Below are 25,519 nucleotides of genomic sequence, written 5' to 3'. Positions count from 1 at the left end.
AGTGCCACGACTCCACAGACTGTGGCTGTTGCGAGGCATTTAAGCAGTGGGCTGGGGGAGAGAGGTATCTGATAGAAAATTTGAAATAAAGAAGGAAGGACAGAAGAAAAAAAAATCCCTAACAAGCAGAAACAGAGCTTTATTTTTTTCCATCCTTGAGGCTGAGTGCGCCTGTCCGAAACAACTGCAAGTAAGGTAAGGTTAGCCAAAGAGTGTGGAAGTCCAGTGGCTTGCTGGCCAGACTGGACTTCGGCTAGGAAGACCGACCCGGGGATGGAGGGATCGCAGCTTCGTTCTAATGAATGAAAAGCAGTAAGAACTCGAGATGTTACAGCGGTGAAAGTCGTGGAAGAGTGACATACGCACAAACTAGAGGAAAACTGTCTTGCCAAGCCGTCCAGCGTTCTTAATTTGTTTAAAATGGAGAAAAAAAGTGTCTGGATGTGCTTTTCAAATTTCAATTCGTGAAATTTAATCTCCATCTTCTAAATATGATCGTGTTATTCAATCACGGATAGCTGTGGCGAACGCTGTGGTAGTCTTTTTTTTATTACTGTAATTTCATAGGCAGATGTAGCTTCTCTTTGTATGTAGCCATCTATGTGAGCTACATATTTTAAAAAAAGTTTTTCTCAGTTTGTATAGTCCGATGGTTTCCAGCTATGGCAGCTGAAGTTTCTTTCTTGAGAGAAATGTAGTTTCTGTTTGCAAAATACGTTTTGAGCAAGGAAAAATAACTTTCCAGTATAAAGAGTTTTAAGATTCTTTGGAAGGCGGAGTCATAAAGTTAGCCATACTTAATTTCTCGAAGCCCCATTTGTAATTATTAAAGAATTCATGGGGCTGTAATCCGGGAATATTTGATTACGTGTTCAAAAACGTTGCACGGGCACAGCGGGGCCGCTTTTTAAAGGGCTGCTGTTGAGAGCCAGCAGTTAGTTTACGTGTACAATGTCACAGTGTTAGACAACCCGTTTCATTGAATTGTTTGCGAAAATGTGTCTGCAGCTGTTGGCGTCGAGTCCAGATGTCTTAATGAAACACCCCTTTCTCCATTTTCAGGAGAATAGCTCTCGGATGTTGTATCTTTCTGTTGATACCCAAGCAATCTACAGAGCAAATCAAAACGGCTACTTTTTGTCGCTGTTTCTGTTTCCTCTGCAATTTTGTTTTGCAAACAGAAAATGCAAAAATGTTTTAATATACTACAGTGAAAAGACCCCCAAAATGGCAAGAACAGTTGCATAATGTTCACTTTTGTCTCATCCGTCTTTGAGGACGTGGTCCCCTTGGAAGATATGAGCAAACTTTTCCTCCATGAAGCTGCACTCCTTGATCAGCGCTTCTTGATTTTAGACCTTGTATGGCGTTTAGATAATGTAATTGCCCTGTAAGCAGTTCGTTGCTGCTGTCGGGAGTGTGGCTGTGGGAATGTCTGCTTTGTGCGAACTTGGGCTGCTGGTCGGCCCGTGTAAGCGAACCTGGGTCCGGTCCGGTTAGGTGCCGCTGGGTCCTATCGCCCGTGAAGGTACGGGTTTTGTCTGCGCCGCTCTTCGAAGCCAGAAAAATTGTTTTCGAGTTGAGTAATCGATTCTCATGTTACTTATTAAAAGAAAAATAGAGGGAGTACTTACAAAAGCAGCCAGTCCTCTGCGAAAAAGAAAAAAGTAAACTTTCCAGCAACATCTTTGCCATACAGTTGTGCAGTCGGTTTTACACCTGGATACGCAGGACAAGGTCTGCACTTCAATAGCACATTGATGGCGCTTTTTCTTTAGATAACCGCATACTTAACAGTCTTAATCCGCTAGAATTCCTCTCCAGCCATCTGCGTTTGGAGTTAGGACCTTGCAGAATGCATTCGTGTAACTTAAGGGAGGTTTGCGCTCTCTGCCCTACGTTAGTTGGAGACGCTGGTCATGTGCTGCAAGACTTCCATGGCTGCCTCCACTGCTGTCGCCTAAATGTTTAATTTTGCAAGTCTTAAGTGACACTTTACATAAAGCTATCCGTTATAGATGGCTTGCATGATATTCTGGTGGTTCTGCCACCTGTCTGTGGCTATAGGTCGGGTAGGTTTCTCTGTGGGCAGTTGGCCGTTCTGAGAATCTGTTCTGAGATTGTTGTTGATCCACTTTAACTCTTAGGGACTTGGGTCTTGTATATAATAACGGCGCGAGCTTTGTGTGAATGAATTTATCACGGACACTACTTATTCCATCAGTCCAGTTTACAATCTGCAACTTGTAAGGCCCTCCACTACATGAAGGTTTGATCCTTTACATCTGTTTAAGCAATCTGATTTAAAAGTATACTTGGATTAGGACTTTTCTAACAGTTCTAGTGAAGTAAATATCTTTAGAGTAAAGACTCTGCAGAAAGGGTTGTGGATGAGCTCTGAGCTGCAGGGAAATGGTGTGAGTTCTTGCTGAGCTCTGTTCAGGTGTTGGGACTGCCTCACCTGAAGCTCCTCCCCGAGCAGTCCTGTGGCAGCTCTGCTGGCCCGCGCAGGAGAGCTGTGATTGGACGAGCTGCTCCCTAAGGAATCCCTTCAGAATGTGAAAGGGGCGGAGCTTGGAAGTGCTAACATATGTGAAATTTATCGTGTCCCAGAGAGTTAGAGAACAGCCTTACTGTAAATGTGTATGGATGGTCTGTTTTGGTGGATTGAAGTAAACAGGCTAGTCCTTTTTTTTTACTTTTTTCAAAGTTTAGCTGGTGTAAATGGTTTGGACTGAAGTCTGTTCTAAGCTTATGAAAGAATCCAGGCTCCCACAATTTGAGTAACAAACTGACAGTTAACATGGTGATAGGGGAAAATCACTTGCTCAATGCAAATCAAGTTGCTCTAGTTTGTCTCAGTTTCTCGTTTATGGGATATAGTGATCTTATTTTGTTTCTCTATTGCCTTCATACTTATCAGTATACGCTTTGGACGTGGTTGTGTTGTAGGAGACATCCTCTCTTGTTGGTCTTTGAACCCAAAGTGATCACAGTCCTAGATAAGTTGAAGCAAGGCAAAAAGGACGATAAAACTCAGGTTTAAGATTTCACTCTAACTTGTGTATAGTGCAAGCCATTGTTTGTTTAGCTTCCAGTGAGGAGAGTGGAGTATCCTGCCTGAATTAATACTGGAGCTTCTGTTTCTTTCTGTTCATTGAGACAGCAGTAGCTATCATAGCAGTTCCTTCCTTTTTTGACTTTGCAGATGTACTTTAATGATCCGTGTGTCTGACCTCTTCCTGACAGGTCTCATCGCACAGTTAATCGCAGGAAATGGATATCTACGACCCCCAGACTCTTGGCTTCATGGTCTTTGGTGGCTTCATGGTCATCTCTGCCATCGGGATTGCCCTGGTCTCCACCTTCTCCATGAAGGAGACCTCGTATGAAGAGGCGCTGGCGAAGCAGCGCAAGGAGCTGCAGAAGACCCAGCCTCCCCGCATGGAGAAGAAGAAGAAGGACAAGCCCTCTGAGAAGAAAGGCCGCTCCAAGAAGAAGGAGGACAAGCCCAACGGGAAACTCCCAGAGCCAGAGCCCGCTCCTGAAGCCAGCGAGACCGTGAGCGAGTCGGAGCCCGAGCCTGCCCCTGTCCCCATGCCCCTCGTGACCCCTGCACCACCTGTGCTGGTTGCCCCTGAGCCCCCAGTCATAGCTGTGGCTCATGCCCCTGTGCTGGAGCACCAGCCTGCCCCCTCCCCCAAGGACAAGAAGAAGCGAGAGAAGAAGGTGGCTAAAGTGGAGCCTGCACCCAGCCCAGCCTCCGCCTCGGCTGCCACCTCTAAATCTGCCCCCGTGCTGGAGGCCGTGACCAAAGAGGTGCCCATCATGGCAGTGCCACCGGTGGGTGCCCAGCAGAGCAGCCCAGTGGCTGTCTCGTCCCCTGCCAAGAAGACGGAGGCGGTTGCTGGCCATGATGAAGCCAAGCATGATGGGCCTTCCAAGAAGAAAGTGTCCTCCAAAAAGAAAGCTGAGCCATGTGAGTCTTTTTTCCTATTAATAATCCTTCACCTGCATTGCTAAAGGTGACTTGTTGCTGCTGTTTGTTCTCATACCTTCCCAGTTGAGGCACCCAGCTGCGTGGCAGGGTGGGGATACGCTGGCTCTCCTGGTCCCACCCTGCCCCAATCTGTAACGTGTGCAGCAGGGGCCAGGTGCTTTGCCCTTCGTATGAGGTCTAGTTACTCATTTTATTCCAGTAGCCATGTGCTATGAATCAGAGATTCCATTATTGGTTACAATTTTGCTAAATCAATCTTTTCAAAAATAAAATCACCCAGAAAAGGTTTAAGTAAGCTACATCTTACTTCCATGTTCCTGCTGTCACTCTAAACCTCACCAGTTATTAAGGCTCATTTAGAAACAGACACCCTGTCAGACAAGGGGGGGGGGGGGCGGAGGTGATCTGATATCAGTAGCAAAAGCAGCTGACTGGTTAATCATAAAGCTGATTGTTATGAAATGTGCCTGGTTTTGAATCTATGGAGGTGTTCTCAGATGTGGAATTCCCATGTAACCATGGGAAATGGTGCTCTTGTGGCAATAGACTGCTCTGTGATATTTCACTGTGCAGGAAAACACTTCAGACACTTCAGTGTCATTCTGAACTGCAAAGGATAGAAGTAGAATCTGTACTGGGAAGTAGGAAAGGAAGGGGCACAACAGCATTTTCACTGGAGCATCTTCAGGATCCTTCATCAGCGCCCACAGGCCTGAAGAGGCTCCACAGCTGAAATGCTGAGTTCTCTCCTTTCTGCAGTCTTTCTTTGTAAGCAGCATTGCTTGAACTGGGCCCCAGAGCCCTAGTGACAGAATTAAAATGAATTTGTTGGTAAGATCATGTATGAGGGGATGTTTAAGAAGGTAAATGAGCTACTGGCATATTCAGTAATTTCACTGGTTATGATTAGATCAGATGAGCATACAATAACGGGGAATGTTCTCCCATTGGCTGGTTTCTAGATCAGTGAAATAAACATGGATCTGGACTCTGTCCAGTATAATGGTGGTCAAAAAGCACAGTTTATCCTGTCTGAAAATGGATAATTTTCCCTTGAGAATCTTAGTCATGTTCCTTTGTTAACAGTCTTGCTTTTCTTAGCGTCTGACTTTGGACAAACGGGCTAAAAGGATAGTAAATTTAATTTAGTTAATGCATTTATCTCTTGATTTAAAAGATAACTGTCTTGCAGTACCATTTGAATATTCACAATTCCCCAAACTAAACCTTCTTTAATAAAACAAACTTTTTTGTTAAGTAATCATAACACTAACTTATTGGGAAGCTTGGCGTATTCAGGTTTCTGATGTCCAATAGTACAAAATACTCTTTTGTGTTGATGGACTCCTTGAAGAAGCAGTGGGGTTGTGGGAATCTGCAACAAGCTGCCCAGCCATGCTGAAGATGTCTAGCCACTCTGAGGGACCCTAAACACCAAATGAGTTAGAGATGTACCAGATGGCCTTCTTTCATGTGTAACCATTCTCACAAAGCAGAAGGGAAGTGTGCGCTGGCCACTATTGGACCAGTTTGCACATGTGTAAGGAATGGGGGGGGGTTTGGAAGTTGGATGTTACTTGGGTGCTAGTTTTAGGGAGTCCTTGTAGCAATGCTGGAGAATAGAAAAGGCTGGTGTGACGTGGGTGCTGTCAATTGGATAATGATGCCAGCAGAAACTTGTAAAAGGTGTTCTAGATGTGGTTTGCATTAAAATCCATTTTACAAAGCACACACTCCAGTCACATTGGGTCTTTGTCCTGAGCTGCACGATGATGTGGGCACAGCTGGAGGCCTGCGTGCATGAGCGGTGGATTCTGTTGTCTGATTTTGTAGATGCTCCATTGCTTCCTTCACACTCCATTCCCAGAAGGAGAGAGTTCTCTTCTCGGTCTAGACCTGCCATAAATACTGTTGAAAGTGTTACAATTAACTGTGGACCCAGGTCTAATAGTGGCTATTGTTTTCCTTTCAGAACGGGGGAGCAGGAATGCTTTTAAATTGTTAGGGAGCCCCATTCTTAATGTGTATGTGGGGGGGGGTTGACATTTTTCATCCCTGTGAAGTCACCAATGATCACAATGTTTCCTGAAGCCTCTTCACAATTCCGTGGTGACTGATGTTCCATTTCTACCAGCTTGAAAGGCTACATCCATTGAAATGCATTGGAGATTGTTGATTTTGTCAAATATCAACAATGAAAGCGAATTGGGAAAGCGTACATACAGCATACCTTATGATAAAACATTGTAGGTATGTTATAGTTCATGGTTCTGGCTAACTTAGTATAAAATTGTATAGATGGTTATGAATACACTTCTAGATGCAACAAACTGTTTTGAGTTTTTAAGGTTGATGAAAAGATCTTGCTTGAACCGAATAGCTGAATGTTCCAGAGATCTTTGTGCTCAGCTTCCACATGCTTGGGTGCTGTTATGGGTCAGTAGTTTTGTGGTTGGTTGTCAGGCTGTATTACTGTTTTAAGTGCATCTGTTGGAACTGGAAACCTTGTCTTCACGTTACATCAGTCTTGAATTGTAAAATCAAATTCCAGCTCTTTAGCCAGCTACACAGAACAGCTTAAATATTGTACATGTCAAGTATTTAATGGGGAGACTAGGGCATTGAGTTAAGTGCTTCTCCACTCTGTACAATGCCCTTAATTTCTGCTCTACTGTTAAATGCCTTCATTCAAGTGTTTTTTAAATTCCAACATAAAGGTTGGATGTAGAAATGCATTGCATTGCAATTGTTAGGAAATATTGGAGTCAGGTTTCCAATGAGCCAGCTGAGCTGGGGATCTCTTGGATGGGCTGTGTGCATGAGTGTGTGGCTTAGGAGTCCATGAAAGAGCAGTTCTTTTGTGGAGGCAACAGTGATCTATATTGTGGAAAGAATCCACCACTGTACTTACCCTTTACCTAGGACTGAACTGAAAAGGTCAGTATTAGGACATTAGGGGTTGATATAGGAGTCTTCTGTTGCTGCTGTAGAGGATTAAAAGCCACAGTGTGGTAGAGCTCTGTGGTGCTGTGCCAGCCTTGGAGAATCCTGATTATGGAGCACCGATCCTTATGAACAACATAACATAACATGGATCGAGGTATTTCAGGCAACATCTAGAACAAGGTATTTCAGGGGTGAGTGTCCTGTTAAGCCTCTCAGTGCCTTGTGGTCTGGTGTAAATGAGATCCTTGCAGGCACTTGACTATCCAAAGTCTTCAAAAGAGGAAATGATAAAAGGGAACTCTCATTTTAGAAATAGGTGCAGAACAGTCCATAAATGGTATAAGTCATCAGTAAAGACATCTCATGAGGGATTAGTGAAAAGATGACTAGATTTTGATCATGACTTAATCACACACTTGCAAGTAGTTTTTAAAAACCCTCAGAGTCCAGTGTTCATTATAAAACATACCTTTATTAAATGCATAAAGAAGTTGAATTTATCTAAAATTCCTTGTCTTGTGCTCCATCCTGCATTAACCACATTTGCCTGGTCTGCAGCCATGTGAACGCCTGTAATACAGTGAGTGAGAAGGAGTTTGAGCCTGTCTGCTTCTCCTGCTCTGCAGCAGCTTATAATGGGAAGATGACAGTCTCCCATTGCCTTTTTTGGACTTTCATGTTTTTTTTTAAATTTCTTGTTCAGCATAAGAAGGGAAAACTAAAAACGCTGCAACAGCATATTTAGCTGGTTTACAATTCAGGAGGGGAAATGCAGTCAGTGGTGCATTCCTGACGTGTTGCATCACTGTGGAGTAAGAGGGCTCGCGATCCCTCTGGTATGTCTTGGGGAGCTGAGCTGCTGAAGCAGGATGGAGGGACGTGTGCCGGGTAGCTCAAGGGCTGTGTGCTGAGGGTGTGGGAGGCAGGGCTCTGGGCAGCTGCTGCACAAGCTGGGAGCTGAAAGCTGTTCTGCCGTCTTGGAAACCTTTTGGAAACTGCTGGTCCTCCACAGCTATCCTGGGAGACTGGGCCTGGCTGTTGGGGGGGGGGGGGGGTTTGCTTGGGAACATCAGGGTTTTTAATCCATTAGATTCTTCTCAAGTGCTTGACCAGGTCCTTGTCCTCCAGGGGATCCCAGCAATCCTGGGCCCTGTGGCTGCATCCCGACATAGGGAAGAAACACCTGACAATACACTTGCGACGTGACGGCTGTCTGAAATGTTGAAAGTTGAGATTCATAGATTTGCTAAGCAAAAAATATGCATATTTAACTTATGTTTTTCAAACCTTTGATTTTAAATTGCCATCCTCCTGCATCTGCATATCCATTGTGTAATGTGCTGGCGCCTTCTCAGAAACACTTCAGGATTGTTAAGATGGTTTATTGCTTTAAGTACTGTTTATGACTCCTGAAAACAGGCAGTGCCCTTTAATCTGCATTAATCATAAGAACGGAAAATGTGTTCTTGTAGTTTGTGGCTCTCGAGCACAGACTGGATTTGACTTCTGCTCTCAGATGGGTGCTGGGAAGGGCCCAAGTCCTGGCTGAGAGCAGTGGAGCTGGAACTCTTTTTGGGAAGAGTGACTCTCGTTAAGCAAAACTTAAAAAAAAATGGCACCCAGAGTTAAGCCCTTTTGCTTTTACAAACTTGCTGTCCTTCACTCTGAAGAAGTTATTGCACTTCCTGGTTGGGCTCTGGAGATGCAACGTAACACTGAGGCTGTGTTGCCCAGGACTCTCTATGTATTTAACCCCCTTAACCTCTTTTAGGCCCTTGAGATAAAACACCCTGAGATTTCACAAGGTTCAGGGACTGAAACCCTTTTTTTCAAGCTTCTGATCTAACTGACAGTCTGCATGAGTAAGAAATTATACACTCTGCTTAATTTGCTTGGATGCTGCAGCTCCTACAGCTTTGGTGTGATCTCAGAGTCCTGCTGCTCACACTGGAGCTGTATGTTGGCAGTACCTGGTGAATGTGTGTCAAATTAATTTTGTTGCCTAGCTTTAAAGATGAGCCAGTTGTGCGGCAGGGGTATTCAACGTGCAAGTCTGAGCCGCTTCGCAACAGAAGGAGCAGAGTCTGTAAAAACATGCCCGACCGACGCCTTTCTACATAATGCCAGCTTCTCCAGCAAGACACTTGTATTGGATTCACTGTGGCTCTGTGTTGTCCTCACTGGCCACAGCTCTGTCTGCAAGTGGTCGTCTGTTACAGTGTTCAACAAGAAAATCATGTCCTGCTCTCCTCAGGAAGCATTTGTCTTGTAGAATGAAATATTTTTGTTGTGAAAGAACCCCCATTAGCCCTCCCTGACCTGTCTGCTCTTGATATTTGGGTAACCTCATTTAAATACAAAAAGGTGTTTTAGACTATTAGACTGGAGCAGCTGCCATGATGCTTAGTGTGAAAGCCACTCTATAAATGTAATTTGCCCGGAGGAGAGGGTTCTCAAGTGGTTTACAGAGGGAGTGTTACATCAGCACGTTCAGGCACCCTACTGTTGTCTGTTTAGCCGTCTCAGATGAGCGCACACACCAGCATTTACATTCGCTAAAAAAGCACTTGCTTCCTAAAATAGAATTTGCTATACATGGCTTTAACCCCTTAATGATTTAAGAGTGGCAGTAATAAATGCTGCAACAATATGTGGGAAAGGCTATTCCCTGCAGGGGATGGGGCTGTAAGAGCTGTTAATTTCATGTTGTGCAAACTGAATGCCAAGAAGCTGAATATGTAGAAGTCTCTGCCACCTTCATAACAATAGGCGTGGAGATCTGTTACTGTGGGATGTTTATACCAGTCGCACTTGGCAGTGCCCTAACAGGAGTGAGGGAGGGCTGTTTGTGCCCTTGGTGCCGTCTCTGGCTGGTGTCGCAGATGGGGCTGGTCCACGCCATGGCTTGCTGTGCACTGCCGAATGAGCTCATGATCCGCTTGTCCTGCAGCTCACAATCACAAGGCCTGTCCTCCGAGGAGGGGGCAGAGCTTTGGACCCGTTCTGGTATAAACAAGTTCTCTTGCTGACCTGACCCTCTGGGGTGTCGCAGGTCACACAACCGCTCTTCCTGTTTGGAAAGAGGTTTTAAAAGGCATTTTTATAGAGCTTTTTCCATCCCAGAGGACCTTGAAGTGCTTCACATCTGGAAGGGTCCCCTCCCCTTCTAATGTGCTTCACACACACCTGCACCACTCATGTTAACTTTTCCTAGAGTTCTGTCATCTAGTAACAGGGCCGAGAGCGAAGGCTGTATCCATCTAATATAAGGCTATTAAGGTCTGGTTTATTCTGTATGCAAGTTCACATTCTGCTGTTTTCTGCCTTATTCCCCACTATCCGCCCCTCTCTCGAAATCTCACGCTTGCAGTTTCTGCAGCTTACAGAAGTGTTTATCGCAATGGAGGTGCCTTGTTATAGTAAAATGACAGAACTATTGAGCTGTGGAGGCCGGGGCTCAGCCTAGTTGGCCTCTACAAGGCCTTAGGTGATGCAACCACTTTCTGTGGGACTAAGGTCGCAGGCAGAGTCGTGCTTGGGATTTAGGGGGAAGTGCGGGAATGATTTCCTTCCTTGCAGGGGGGAGGTGTTTCTTGAAGGTGTTTTTGCTCCGGTGTGAAGGGGGGTGTCTGTTCTCGCTCTGCAGCAGCAGCAGACGCCATGGACGCCCCCCTGTACCTGCCCTACAAGACACTGGTGTCCACCGTGAGCAACATGGTATTCAGCGAGGGAGAAGCACAGCGCCTCATCGAGATCCTCACGGACAAGGCCGGCATCGTCCAGGACACCTGGCACACGGTGAGTCCCAGCTCTTGAACAGTGTCCACCACTTCGACATCGGCCCCTCCTGTGCGCCGGGGGATGGACGCATCAGCTGCGCTAGACGCATCTCCGCTGCACAGGGGAACGAATCTGTAATTTATGAAATGCAGCTCCTGTTAAGATCTGTTGAAATTTTATTTTTTTTAAAACCAGCATGCAAGGGGCTTAATAGATTGGTTAGTCTGTAGTCATCACTTATGTTTTATAAAATACAGACCTGCTGTTATCCCAGTATTGACTTCTGTGGAGAATGTGAATAAACTATGTGCGCACACTGTGTTGGAGGACAGGTCAGCTGCTAGAATGAGCCATGCAGTTAGTCTTGCGGTGTTTTGCAGTTCTTAAAAAAACATTTGAGATTTTTTAAAACTCGAGTGGGCTAGTCAATTGAGGGTATTTTACTGGATCAATTCTGGTGAAGCACCTGTCTCAAAGGTACAAGAGTAACTGCACTGAAAACACCGGCACAACCCATAACCTTTCAGACATGGTTGTCAAGTCCAGAGCCCTGATCGCTGTTTCACATGGGTATTGTTTTCTGTGTTCATATCTAAATGTTTAGTAAGACTTAAGCAGTGCTCAGTAAGACTAGTAAGTTTCTAAAGTCAAATGCTTTTCCTAAAGGTAGTCTTGGAGGAAGCTGTAGGAATCTTGTACCTGTTCTCCTATCTTAGTCTGGTACTGTGAGCTGTAGTGTTGAAACATCTCCACACTGGCTCAGATCCTTTGAGCTTTTTATCCCATTGTGTTGAGAAGAGTGAGCAGCATCTTATTGTCAAATGTAGGCCTTCTAAGAAACTCTTCAACAAATGTCCTGCTTTTTACCAGTTTTTTCCAAGCGTTCGTCTTGCATTTGACTTTTTCAGTTGGCATTAAAAAATTTGGGTATGCAATGATACTATGCTCAAGATAATGCTTATCAAATGAGAAAATTATTCAAATGAAAGCTATATTTTTAATAACATGGAAATTTAGTTTCCATAGCCATAGAACCAGAAAGTCAGGTTAAACAGGGGTGATAACTAATGGTAAGCAGGAGGTGCTGTGACAATGATGGTTTTACCTGTTAAATATCCTTTCCCATCTTGTTCCTCGGTCATACTATTAAACCCCCCCACAACACTTTAATAATAATTACACTTTTATATAGCGCTTTTCTGGACACTCCACTCAAAGCGCTTTACTCAAAGTAATGGGGACTCCCCTCCATCACCACCAATGTGCAGCATCCACTTCAGAGAGAGACATGCCTCCCACTGCCGTTCCCAGACGTGCTACATCTGTCTCCAGTTGTGGCCCTTGGCTCCTGTCCCGACTTGTGTTTGTAGCTTTCCCTGGGGTGGATGTTGCCATGATTTTGAAGACTAAGGAGATGTAAAAAGATTTTTATTGCTGTGACGTTCTCATTGAGATGAGGAGCTGATCAGGCCTTTGTGTCCTCTTGATGTCACTATTGTCTTCCTGAAGGTGGTAATTAAAGCATTGCTCTACTGTCCTAGGCCACGCAGAAGGGGGACCCAGTGGCGGCCCTGAAGCGTCAGCTGGAGGAGAAGGAGAAGCAGCTGTCTGCCGAGCAGGAGGACGTTGCTGCTGCCAAGAACAAACTGCGAGAGCTGAGCAAGGTGAGTGGGCTCACCCGGGGACACATTGTATGTCTGCTGTATTGATCTTGCAGAGTCGGGGAGCATATTCGTGTGTATTCTTCTGAGGTAGTTTGAAACTAAAGACCTAGTGAGGATTTTTTCTTCCTGCTTTCAAAACTTTCTGTGCCTGGACTTGAGCCCTGCTTGATGGGTATGGAGAATGCAGAAAGGCTAAAAGACATTTATCACATAATTGTGCAATTGTTTTAACTGTTGAAATCAGGTTTCTACTGAAACCAGTATGAGTTCTTGATGGCCATATTGTGCTCAAAGTTCAAACTACTGCTGCTATAATCTATCTACTGGTTGACTTGAAACCTTACAAGTTTCTTCACCCTAAAAACCAGGTTCAGGCTTGCTCCTGGCATGTTGCTGCCATGGGGGGGGGGGGAGATGGTAGGTTGGTAAATCCTTAACAGCCTTTCACTGGTTTTGGTTTGGGTTGTCAGTAGCGAGCAGAGGCTACCAGTAAGAACCAGTGGACTGTTTCCAGGGTCTAGGTATCAAGAGCTTTGTGCACTGCCATGAGAAATGGGTTCTAGTGAAATACAGTAGGCCAGCTTGTGCTGTGCAGTTGCAAGGTTGTTGCTCCCAGGTGAGCAGTGAGTCCTGTCTCTCTCCCTGCAGGAGCTGCATGCAGAGAAGTCCAAGACGGCCTCAGTGGAAGCCAGGCTGAAGGAGCAGCTGAGCTCGCGTGACCAGGAAATCGCCGCCCTGCAGGCGCGCATGCAGGCCAGCTACCAGGACCACGTGAAGGAGACGCAGCAGCTGAATGCCAAGGTCACACAGCACCTCCCTCTTAACTCGAGAACTGTAAGGAGAAACAATCGAAGCCGTGTAAATCGAGGTTTAAGACCTGCTCTTGTTTTCGTTGTGTGCAGATTCAGAGCCTGCAGGAGCAGCTGGAGAATGGGCCCAATGCACAGCTGGCCCGCCTGCAGCAGGAGAACTCCATTCTGCGGGATGCGCTGAACCAGGCCACCAGTCAGACCGAGAGCAAGTAAGCAGGAAGACCCTGGCAGGGAGCACCTCCTTCCTATTCCCTTTTGCAATGTCCCTAATATCATGCCCCATAGATCAGGATTAGCTTTTGGCCTGAAATGAAATAAAACCAGTTTTAGGATTTAATTAAGATGGAGAAAAAAACATCTGTACTGTCTGTAAGGTAATGAAAGTTGCCATGTGTGGTTTTTCATGAAGCTGAATTAAGTACCTCCAGGCTGGGATCTCTTTGCATGTCATAGTGAGGTGTTAGCTGAGACCTCAGTTTAAAAAGGATTCCCCCAGTACGCTGGGTTGAGTGCTTTGCCACTGGATTGCCAGCGCTGTCCTCTTTCCAGGCAAAATGCTGAGCTGGCCAAGCTGCGCCAGGAGTGCAGCAAACTGAGCAAGGAGCTGAGTGAGAAGAGTGAGGCCCTGCAGGCTGAAGAGCAGCAGCGCAAGAGCCTGGAGACCAAGGTGGCTGCCTTTGAGAAACAGATCAGCCAGCTGCAGGTGAGCAGGGACTGCACTGCCCTTCGTGAGAGTCGGGGGTGAGAACGGGAAGTCAGAGTGCTGTGGCGATAGGATCGCATTTTTCGTCTTTTGCAGCCAAATTGAGACACTCTGCTTGCATCCTGAAAGTTTTCAGGTTATTCTGACGTCTCCCAAATTCTTTGATAAACATTAGTTTGAATTGGGATCCGCTGGGCTGTGGATTGTGTTGCTGTGCTCGACGATAAGCCTGTGGTCTGTACTGTCCCCCGCAGTCCAGCCAGGCTGACAGCGAGCGCACGCTGCAGAAGCGTCTGGACGAAGTGAGTGAGGAGCTGAGGAAGTCCCAGAGCAGTAGCAGCAGCCTGCAGGCAGAGCTCGAGAAGGCCAATCAAGAGATGGCTTCCATCGCTGGTCAGTTCTGTTTTTACACCTTCAGTCCACCCTGCTGTGATTCTCACTGGAAGCCTGTGGGCCCTCAGCCCTCAGCACGTCTCCCGATAGCTGGTACTCCGCATCGCTGGTGCAGGTTGTAGAGCTGTGAACACGCTTGCTAACTGCAATCCACCCAAACCCAGCAGTGCTCAGAAAAGCGTCTGCAGCCACTTGGGTATTTTGGTCACAGCTGACTGATAACCCTGCCCAGAGTCAGACCAGCTCGATGTCCTGATTACAGGATGTGCTCTGGGCAAGCACTCTTTCAAGTTGAGCTGCTTGGCCACACCCCAGTCCTCAGCAGGCGGCCTTTCTGCTTTCTGCAGGCTTTAGTATTCCACCTTGCGTTGCTTTGAAATTTGCCTGCATTTCTTTCCGTGCAGCACTCTGAGATGTTGCTGTGGCAGATGTTCAGTGTGAAACTGATCTGTGTTTGGATTTGGAAAAGTACATAAATGGAGACCAAAGTAACTGTTCCCTCCTCCTGAACCCCTGGACAATAAAGGCTTTTAAGAACCATATTGGTGTTGTACAGAGCTCCAGGCGAAGGTGTCCAGTGCAGAGGCAGAGGTGAAGGACAGGTGTGCGCAGGTTGAGAGTCTGCAGTCCCAGCTCAGCCAGGTCAGCGCGGAGAAGACACGGCTGGAGGAGAGGATCCTCTCTATTGAGGCCCTGCTGGAAGCCAGTCAGAGGAAAGAGTCGGAAAATGAAAAGGAAATTCAGGTAAAACCCTTGTCCTGCAAAGGCAGATGTGGATTTTGCTGCAGACACTCAAATGACCATGATGGGTGTTTAAGGAACATTTTAATCCAAACTTGCCCTGCTGAGAAGGGGGACCTCTGACTTGTGGGGACCTCTGAAGGCCAAGTCTTAATTCAAACTGTAATGTACTGCCCTTCTGTGTCTGTGGGTTTCTGTAAATGGACGTAGGCATGTGTGTGCTGTAGTTGAAAGCACACCCCTCCTTTAATTGGTTAATCCCTTTTTGGGTCTTAAACGAGCAGAATGAAATCTGCAGTTTGTAAGTTAGGATGTGGTGTTTGACAGGAGGGCAGTACAACATTAAAATTTTGCATTTCTCAAATCTGCATGAGATCTTTTCCTTTTAATAAAAGGATCAAGTGCTCTTCTGAAGTGGATTACAGTCACTAATGATTTGAGTAACTTGTTAGAAGCTGCTTCCAGGCTCAGATCATTTAAAAAGTAAGCTTACTGAATTTGTCCTTTTTTTATATTCAAACAGCTCACCAAGGCAGCCGAGATGGAGCAGCTTCAGAGCAGGTACATTTTGGTTTTTATACATTTCATTTTGTTACCGTTTTTCATTGATCCTAAAAGACTCTCCTTCTTCAGCTTGAAGGAAAAAGAACATCAGGTTTCAGCGCTTGAGAAAGAGGTTTTCCAGCTCAAAGAGGGACTAGAGCAACAAAAGATGAAAAACAATGTAAGTTAACCCTTCTCTGATGGAATCCAACTGAGGACACAGCCTGGCACTTCACAGGTTCTGCTTGTATCGTAACTGTTATCCAATATAGCTGTGTCTAGATTATCCAGTATTGTTGTATTTCAAACTGTTCTGCCATAGTTCTCCATGTCCCTCGCAGCTGTTGGAGAATTGATGCCTTTTTAAAGCTATTCCTCGTGGTGTGACACTGTAAAACTATTTTACATGTCTGATCAGTTACTCTGCAGACGTTCTGGTAAAGAGAACATGCGGAAGACGGTAAGGTGCCAGGGGTGTCTTGCAGCCAGTGATGGTTATATTTCTCTGAAGCCCTGGTTTGTCACACAGACCTCTCTCCTGCCAGGATCTTCGTGTGAAAAACTGGGAAGCAATCGAAGCGCTGGCATCCTCTGAAAAAATGTGCGAAGAGAAATTGAGTTCTGCTCAGACTGCTAAGGTTAGGAGCCTGAAGCATCAGGTTTTTACCAAGACCAGAATGAAGCTGGAGCTGTGCAGCAGGCAATGGAGGTCTTGGTCAAGTTTTGCAAACTGTAAGCTGCCTCTTGTCGGAGAGCTTTGCTGCAGCTTTCAGGCTTCGGTTCCTGCATTTGCACTGCCACCTCCTGGCCGCTCTGGAGCACAGCAAGCTGTAGAACCGCTGTCTGAAGGGGTGAACGGTGTGTCCAAAGTTGTCTCAAACAGCTGCATAAAAAACGTTTGCACTCCTGTCATGTGGTTTATAGAACCGCTGATCTGACATCTTTCTTAAAACGACCAGCTTTATGCCTGACAATAAACAAGAATATTTTTACGGTTTGCTGAACTTGGCTTGGACATTCTCCAGAAAAGCTTATTGTATAGTGGTCTTCCTTTTTTAGAAATGAGGATGTTTTTAGGGCAATTAAACATTTGAAGGACTTTGGCATCAGAAAAGGTAATATATAGTGATGTGTCTTTACTTTCCTAGTTAACATGATAGAGGTTAATGTTTTGCTTTCTTTAGCTGCAGTATAAGAGGGCAATAACTACTTGGGTCATGCTGAGGGCATTCCTCACTTTTTCCCTCTACCATTGAGAAAACTGTCACGTCTTCTGACTGCACAGACCACTGTCCCTCACGTTTGTGCGATGCATTACCCACGGGGTTCACTGCTGAATATGGGGGGGCCTTATCTGGACCTGCTGCCCTTCCTCTTCCTGAGCACCCCCTGTCCATGGAGACAGACCGGGGGTGTTCTCTGCCACTTCACTGCACACCCTGTGTAACTGCTGGGACCTACTTCTCCTCCACTGGCCTGATTCACACATTCTGTGCTCTTGATTTGGACTTTCTGAAAATGTCCTTATGGAGGTTTTGGTGTTTTGTACGTGTGGATATGTTCCATAGTTCTACTGCTGCTGAGTTTCACTGACAAGAATTAGTTTTCTAACCCACTTTCCCTTTATCAGTGGAGAGCAGAATATTCCAGTGTTTAGTAAATGAAGTTTTGTTTTGTGGAGCCAGTCCTGTTCTGCTTATTGAGCCCTCTGGCTGTTCCCAGGATGCTGCGGAGAAGCTGCTCAGCCGCTGGCAGATGGAGACGAAAGAGACGCTCCAGACGCTTTTCCCTCAGATCCCTATAGACACAGAGCAGGTAATCGGATCCTCCCCGGTGTCCTGGTTTTGTCTAGTGGATAGGACTTCATCACAGTCAAACTAGGCATCTGTCTCTGCATGCGTAGGCTGCAGAGGAACAGGTAAAGGTTTATTCCATACTGAAAGGAAAAGGGGCAACATTTCGGCTGTGGCGCCCTTTTCACCTGAAATGTCTTTTCCTTTCTGCATGGAATAAACATTTACCTGTTCCTTTACCACAGTGCACGGCCATGGATGTGGGTCTTGCCGATGTCTCAGCCCAGGAGTCTTCTCGGCCTGCTGTCGGCTCTCTGTTCCCCACACTTCCATTTGCACTGTGGCTATTTCTAGATGATGCACAGTCTGTCCTGCTGCCTTTCTGCCCCTTCAACTGCTGACTTTTTCTTTCCCTCCAGAATACCTGGTTACTGGAATTCAAACAGAAAGCACAGGAAACTCTCAACAAGAAAACAGAATCACCGGTGAGAACCTGCTTTTTAAAAGTTTCATATCAGTCAGGCTCTGAAAGGCTGACTGAAACAGTTACATTCGATGCTGTTCTGCTCCCTGAAGACACATGGCTGTCGTCTGATCTTTTCCCTTGGGTAGAGCCTTTGCATGTAAAATGCACTAATTTAAAGATGGCAGTGGGTGTCTGAAACGCTCTCTCCACACTGTAGAAGCTGCTTGATGTACTTCATCGAATAACTACCACTGCTAGTAACGTAGTAGAGCAATACACGCCAAATGACCACCTCATGTTGTACATTCTTTGTATTCTTCCAGAGATCCTGTTGTCATAAGACATTCTTCAGGCACTCAGTAGTAAAGGCATTTATGTGTTGTCTGAGTTCAAAGGAGTCACAGTTGTGACCAGAATTCTTCTCTGGGTGTCCAGGAAAAATTGTCACATGTCCAAGACAATGTAGACTGGGGTGGGGTCACTGCACAGTGTAACATTGAGTTTTTAACTATTGTTTCAGGAACTCCTGCAGAAGCTGAAAGAGGCAGAGGAGTCTCAGACTACATTACAGGCAGAGTGTGAGCAGTACAGAAGCGTTCTTGCAGAAACTGTAAGTGAAGTTCAAAATGCACTTCAAGTATAGCCATCTGGGTCATGACTCCTGATCTCAATCTCATTTATCTTTGTCTTAAGGTCCAGCAGATCTGTGCAACCTGGGGCTGGCCTGTCTTTGTTCTGATCTTTGCCTTTTGTGTCCTCCTTTGTCAAACCTCTGGTATCAGCTGAGGATAGCTTACTATAGTGTGTGGAGTCTGGAGCAGCAGTTGGCAGGCAGATGCTCCAGGGATCACAAACCTACATTTTCATGTTATTCCTGCCTAAGACAGGAGATCAAAATTCAGGGTCTGGAATTTGCCACAAAACCTTTAGGTTTTGCCTAAACTCTTATCTGAACTACAGCAGTTATTTTCACTTTCCTTTACATAATTTTAAGGACCAATAGCTAGGCTGTTCAAAACCTTCCTCCTAAACTCCTCTCTTATCCTCTCACTTTACAGTCAGTTATGCATGCTGCTGCTTTTGTTACTTTAATGTAGACTTACGTGAAAAAAGGTTATTTACATTGTGTGTGGTTCTGCAGGAAGGCATGCTGAAAGACCTCCAGAGAAGTGTGGAGCAGGAGGAGCTGGTGTGGAAGGCCAAAATAGCAGAGTCAGAGGAGGAGCTCAAGAAGGTAAAGGGCAGGAAGGCTAGGATTCGTGTTCAAGAAGAGAACTCGGTTCCCAACGGTTCCCATAATGATGTACTCTCTATCCTTTCTGCAGGCACAAGAACAGATCCAGAGTCTGGAGGCGGCTGTACAGAGGCTCAAGCTGGAAAGCCAAAGCACAGAGCAGGTGCGCTACCTAGCAGTGGGGGAGTATCGATCCAGGCCAGCCGTGGCTTTACAGTATGCCAGCAGAGGATAATAATCTGGAATTGTACCACCAGTTTATCAACTTGTTCAAATGATCATTTCTTGCATGTGACAAGTGCAGTTGGCCTGGGGTGTCTGCAGGTTTTCCAGATCTCTTCAAATCACTGTTTAAGTGGTCCAACCCAATTCAGACTGTGCTAATTGAGGTTCCCAGGTGCATTGAGGAACAGTTCCTCTAACATTTAGGACCTCAGCATTTTAACTCTTCAGGAGTTGCCTTGTCCTGTGCTTCCAGGCTCCGGTCCTGCAGGGCTACGATGTTTGTGGGTTTTCATTCCACCTTTGCTTTTCATCATCTTGGCCTGTAGCTGTTAGTTAAGCTGATGAAGAGTCCAGCAGCTTGTGCCCTCAAGGACTGGCATTGTACAGAGTTTTGTGAGGGTGGTAGTCCTAGACCATGGAAATTCTAGGAACGTTGACTTGAAAATGTGCAGTGGTATATGTACACTTTTCATTTCTAAAGTCTTCTTTGCTTAAAGACATTTTTCTCTATAGCTGAAGGAGCAGGTGATGCTTCTTGAGGCTCAGCTAGAGAAGCAGCTGGAATCTGCTAACTCAAACAGTCAGAGCTACTGTGAAGAGGTGGCACAGGTGAGTATGACCCAAGGAGGTGGTTTTTGGCATTGATTGGCGTAGTGGGAGTTTTGCGGTAGTGAGGATCTGTGGTCCCATTATTTCTGATTTTGTGAGTCTTTTCTGTTTTACAACATCCTGTTGTGTGCATCCACAGAAAGCATTGGTTCTTTTTTTTATTTAGGGTTTGGGGATACCAGTTCAATTAAAGAAATAATTGGTTAGTTTAAGACCTAGTTGGACTACACACTAGGAGCTCTTCTGGATCTGGTGTAGGTGCTGACTGATTTTATTTTTTCATCCTCATTAGCTAAAGGACTTGTTGTCGGAGTCCCAGAGCCAGCTGGATGTGGCCAAACTAGACACACAGAAGCAGAGTGAGGAGCTGGCTTTGGTAGGTGCACCTGTTTGCAGGGCAAAACCCAGGCTGGGGGCTCACGTCTATCTCACGATCTGTGGGAAATCTCCGGGTCTTCAGTCCTTGTTTTGGGGGACACAGTGCCACTTCACCACTGTTGCTATTTTCTCTCAAGTCATGGTGTTGTATTCTGGCTCTGATGTGCACAGGCTCTTTGGAGGAGAAAGCTCTGAAGGGTGATCTTACCCATTTCACAGACAAGATCATGTCATCATGAAGAACTGCAAAGGGACATCTGGGCTTTCTTGACTTTCCATACTATTCTACTGTTTCTGAAAACTTAAAAAAAACAGTACAGGATTGCGGTGGTAAACTGCAAGAATATTTAATGCAACATTTTATAAACACTTTTCATTAAAAGCATGGAGTCCTTAAACTAGGAGACCTGAAACGTACTGTGGTATAGTATTGGGTTTTTATGTTGCTTCTTGTCCAAAAAGTCAGTTTTTGTGCCACCAACGCTAATGCACAGCAGATCAGTTGAAGGGCCAAATTACTTCATCCATTAAATTTAAGGGGTAACTTTTGGGAGACCAGGTTTTACAAACCCGGAGAAGACAGTCTACTTGGGAACTGTCATGGCATCTTTAATGACTAAGTAGCAAGGACCTTGGTTTAACATGGGATAGACCATCCAACAGCTGTTCCTACTCACTTTCCTGGTTGGTTTGCGGATTGATCGAGTGCCACCTTCTGGTTCACCAAGGTTACAGCAGCACCCTGGTCTTACTTTGAGGTCTCCCATCTCAGGACTGACCAGACCTCCCGACCCCCCCCCCCCGCTCAACCTGTGAAATTGAGATTAGGCTAGAAAGCGGTAACACTGCCCACATTTGACTGGACTTTAAACCTGCGCAAGGATCTGTGTTGAATTTGACATGAAGCAAGGTCCCCATTGGGGAAACCAATGTTCTGTTTGTGACCCTGTGTCTGAGCTGGGAGTTGGTGCTGCTGGTTAGGTATGTGTGATGAGTAAGAGCATCCTGTTGCAGGTCAGGCAGCACCTGCGTGAGATGAAGGAGCACATGCAGGACGGAGAGGCAGCTGGGACACGGGGAGAGGTGCAGCCCAGCCAGGTTAGCATGCCAAGGCCAAGGGCCATTTGGGATGCATTGGACAAAGCAGGGCAGATAAATGCAATTGCCACTGCAATGTTGACTGCTGTGATCTGATCTCCTTGAGCCGCGTTATCCATTCAGTCCAGGGCCAGCAGCTGCATGTTACCACTAACGCATCGACTGGCTGTCGCTGTCTCCCGCTAGCCTTCAGACAGGGCCTGACTCAGGCTGCTGCTCGTCTGGGAAACGTGCTGCATGTGCTTTGCAGACACTGCTAATCCTGGATGTCTGTTTTCTTACCTTCAGCATGGTTGCGTTTTCCCTTCTGTTCCACTTCGTTGCTCCTGTGCTGCACTAGCTCTTGGCTTTCTCTCCAGTTGTTCCCTCGCTCCATCTCTTTGCGCTTTGCAGCGCTTGGACTGATTACTGAATTTGTTTTCTTCAGTTACAGTATAAGCTGACTCAAACCATCGAGAACCTGGAGAGTGAGCAGGCGCTCAGGCAGCAGCTGTCGGAGGAGTTTGAACAGGTACCTGCTCCTTGCTGTCTGCGTGGCTGACATCCCTCACATTCCAGCGATTCCTGCTGGTCTGTACGTCTGCTGGTGCTCAGGTGTGGGGGGCTGAGTCCTGCCTTGAGCAAAACAATCTGCTCCCAGGGTTTGGAGCTTTTGTTGGGCTTTAATTCAAACAGGCTATTCCAGCCTTTGATTCTTTTGTGATGTTTGATATGTGCTGTTGGTTCTGGTTTTATCCCAATTAATTTGTAGTTGGAGTGCCTGTTTTTTTTCCCCCCGTTTACCACCCAGTTTAGTAAAACCCTTGTTTATTGTGCTCTTCAACACACAGCAGGTATTCCTCAGGCCAGCCTTCTGTTATCACCTGACAGGACTTTGATGCACTTATCTCCCTCTCTCGGCCTCCATGTTAAAATCATGGCTGGGCCAACGGCAGTGCAGTTAGTGCCACTGTGACCATCTGATGTCAGTTTGGGACCCTGTGGCTGAGCTGGGAGTTGGGGTAGGGGTCTGGACTTGATCTGATCCAGTGTGGTCCACAGTCTGAACTTGACCTGCAGGTCTGCTGGCTGAGGCCCCCCTCTCTTTTTGAGGATCATCATCTCAGGCAGTCAGGAACCTACATCTGCTTAACTGCTTCTGATAAAAGTGGTACTTGTGGTTATTTTTCAGATAAAACAGGGAACAAAAGATGTGCGTTTGGAATGTTTTCACCACTTTTAGGCATATAAGGTGCTGGGTGAAATTCTGAAGGCTTCATGTCTTTGCACCAGGGAAAAGCTGCCCATGTTTCTCTGTGGCAGGGCTGCTTGACTGTAGCTCAAGTGTTTTAATGAAGGGTCCAAAGAAACCAGCTGCAGATTAACTACAGGCACAATAGCATGATGTACTTTTTTTTTAAATACCCAAAACTAAAGAACTATCTGGCCTGAGGCTGGGTGAGCTTGGGGACCTGTACATCCAGAAGAAAAACAACTGCTATTCAAGCTGTTTTTGAAATGTACGTGGGATTTCCCAGAGCAGATGTTCAGTCACTGTCTGCACTTGTGGATGAGTTGCAGGCATACTCAAGTGTTGGTGTGAAGAAATTACCTGTAGGCAACAGGGTGGGAGAAAGATGGTGAGCAGGACTGCTGAACTTGGAGAGACTAATGTAGTGTTAGAGGTTTTACAATCAAATGGCTGAAAGCTAGGTAGAGAAGTTTTCAGACCTAACGTTTCCAGATCTTTCACTGCAATTAAATTCCTTTACCGGTTGTTGCAAGTAATGTGAAAAATTATAATAATTGCTGGTAATTAACATTGGTAACTGTCTAGGTAGTGCTAGCAGTAATTGGTGGGTGTAAAACAGAAGAAACTAGCTCTGCTTCCATAAATATTTAAAGGCATTATTTTAACCAGTGTTGGCTCTGAAAGAATCTTGGCTCCAATGATTAAATTGAAGGTGTTCCCAACATACTGCACCTCGTCCTGTACTGAAGTGTTCATCTCGTACAAGAGCTCTTAACTTGATTTTTTCTTTCCTTTAGGCCCAGAAGTCAGTCTCGGATCTGCAGGCAGAACTAGATGCGCTGAAAGCGGCTGGAGAAGCCCCCGTCTCCGACACAGACGATGTTGTGCAATTAAAGGTAACTGGAATCTGTCACAGGTTGGCCTTTGAGCACCCAAGACTCCCGGCCCAAAAGATGAACATCATACCCACTCTGTCACAAGAGCAACCTCCTGGCATGAGAGTCATATACCGCTGAGGACTGAGACCGGGGTGAAGCGCTCATACAGGCTGGTTTATCTCAAGCAGCTGTTCTGCCATTGTAACAGCACTAAACCCCCAGGGTGAACTGCAAAGCAAAATCTCGATAAGAGATTCCTTTTCCTGTTAGGATGGAAGAAGTTACTAGACTATCATGAAAAGTACAGTGTTATGATTCACTGCAGCTATACCTTATCAAGCCAGTGCCCTTGTTTCTAATAAATCCTTAGACTTATGTGAGAAATGTAAACTGTCCTTCATCTGTGTTGTACAGCAGTTCCTTTGTTAGACAGGGATCAGTTACCTGAATGCACATCATCCCCTGAAAGATGCAAGGAGCTCTGGAAACGGCAGTTTGAGTTGGATTCGCTCTTTCTCCCTGTGAGTTACAGGAAAGACTGGAGAAAGAGAAGAAGTTAACCAATGACCTTGGACAGGCAGCCACGAAACTGCAGCAGCTCCTAAGGGCCACCCAGGAGCAGCTGGCCAAGGAAAAGGAAACTGTGAGGACATTGCAGGAGCAGTTCCAGGGAGAGGTAATTCATAGCTGTGTGACCACAAGCACAAAGTTAAACTGGACACTGGCATCCGCACCACCCCTCAGTGGAGATTAAAGTTCAGATCCTGCCAAGAGCTGAACGAAAGGCTCTGCTGAACTAATCCCTGTTAAAGGCAGGTCTGAGGTCCTGCGTGGGGTTCGTTTCCATAAAACAGGGGCACTAATGTGGTTCTCTCTTTGCCTTGTGCTCCTCTATAGCCTGGTCACTGCATTTAGATCACAAATCGGTAACATATGGTATCAACATCATCCGATCATGAATAAACACTTTACTAGATCAGCTGTAAACCATTAGATGTTTTAGAAGTTCAGTACATTTTGTTTAGTTTGCTAAATCTGAGGTTTGTAATAGATTCCAAGTCACTGTTTAATGATGTTTTCTCTTTCAGGATAAAAATGAGGGGTTGAAGGAAGGAACTTCTGTTTAAGACCACAAGACTGAAGAAACACTACACTTGCCAAAATGCCTTACAATTACTATAAAATTATGCATTCCTCATCTATATGCTCTTTATTGTACTGTAGTAATGTAAAAGTTAGAGAACTGAATTTCACTAAGGGAGAAACCTGCAGATACATCCCATTTAGTACTTTATTCAGACATTCCATTGTGAAGATTGTGACTCTGATTTGACCAATTTCCTGTCTGATGCTCACAGATCTCCCAACAGCTCAGTGTTAAAAGGGAAACTGAATGTACGTTTATGTACACCTAATAGTGCAATTTTTTTTGTGTTTTGTGGAAGTTTGAAAGGGGAGGAACATTAAGGTATACCAATGCTAAGTGCTTCTACACATGTAGCTGGTTACCAACATGAACATGTGAATTTGACAAAGAATAAACTACCATGTAGCAGTCACTTTGTCTTGTTTGGTTTCTTATACACAGCCATTCAAATGGATGTGAACATGAACAGTCATTCCAGAAATTCATACCCCTGATGGAAACCTTTAATTGAGTGAGTTGTGGATTGGATGTTTTGCTTTAACCAGTTTTTGAAAAAATGCAAAGGCATTTGTCATACATCTGAGAACAAGGGTTACACTTATTCATGCCTTCATCATTAAAATTCTACATTTGTGGAAGTGTAATGTTAGCGTCTAAAGGGTTCTGACTTCCTGGGCTATAAATAGTCTTAATGCATAGACGTAGCACCTGCATCATGGTGAAGGTAGGAGAGCTCCTGGAAGATTGCAAGTAGTTTCTGACCTCCACAGGCTTTTCCACAGGGGAAAGGCTGTACAATTAACAAAGTTGAACCTACCACCTGGTGTGCACAGAGAAGTTTAAGTGTACAGGAACAGAGAATAGCAGGGAATACACTT

The 25,519-nt window shown here is 45.6% G+C and overlaps 1 protein-coding gene across 7 annotated transcripts; it reads left to right on the top strand.

Moving 5' to 3' along the window:
- Nucleotides 1–25,053, top strand: LOC148819823 (ribosome-binding protein 1-like). Of its 7 annotated transcripts, none has more exons than XM_088933696.1 (24): nucleotides 1–195; nucleotides 3,250–3,979; nucleotides 10,593–10,744; nucleotides 12,268–12,390; nucleotides 13,039–13,191; nucleotides 13,293–13,411; nucleotides 13,752–13,905; nucleotides 14,160–14,298; nucleotides 14,855–15,042; nucleotides 15,563–15,600; nucleotides 15,673–15,763; nucleotides 16,128–16,220; nucleotides 17,305–17,397; nucleotides 17,795–17,860; nucleotides 18,362–18,451; nucleotides 18,983–19,075; nucleotides 19,167–19,238; nucleotides 19,814–19,909; nucleotides 20,202–20,285; nucleotides 21,302–21,385; nucleotides 21,813–21,896; nucleotides 23,414–23,512; nucleotides 24,027–24,170; nucleotides 24,583–25,053. In XM_088933696.1, exons 2-24 carry the CDS (start codon nucleotides 3,277–3,279, stop codon nucleotides 24,619–24,621), a joined length of 2,997 nt encoding a protein of 998 aa, XP_088789822.1. In that variant the 5' UTR covers nucleotides 1–195; nucleotides 3,250–3,276; the 3' UTR covers nucleotides 24,622–25,053. The 7 variants fall into 7 exon arrangements, with proteins under 7 accessions (XP_088789822.1, XP_088789821.1, XP_088789826.1 ...); XM_088933695.1 differs by having other exon boundaries at nucleotides 24,021–24,170; XM_088933700.1 differs by lacking the exon at nucleotides 16,128–16,220.
- The last annotated feature ends 466 nt before the right edge of the window (nucleotides 25,054–25,519 follow it).

This window comes from Atractosteus spatula, chromosome 15 (genome assembly GCF_055471065.1).
Source record: "Atractosteus spatula isolate fAtrSpa1 chromosome 15, fAtrSpa1.hap1, whole genome shotgun sequence".
NCBI classification, from domain to species: domain Eukaryota; kingdom Metazoa; phylum Chordata; class Actinopteri; order Semionotiformes; family Lepisosteidae; genus Atractosteus; species Atractosteus spatula.
Note: the sequence above shows the minus strand (reverse complement) of the source record. Positions and strands in the feature narration are given on the sequence as shown.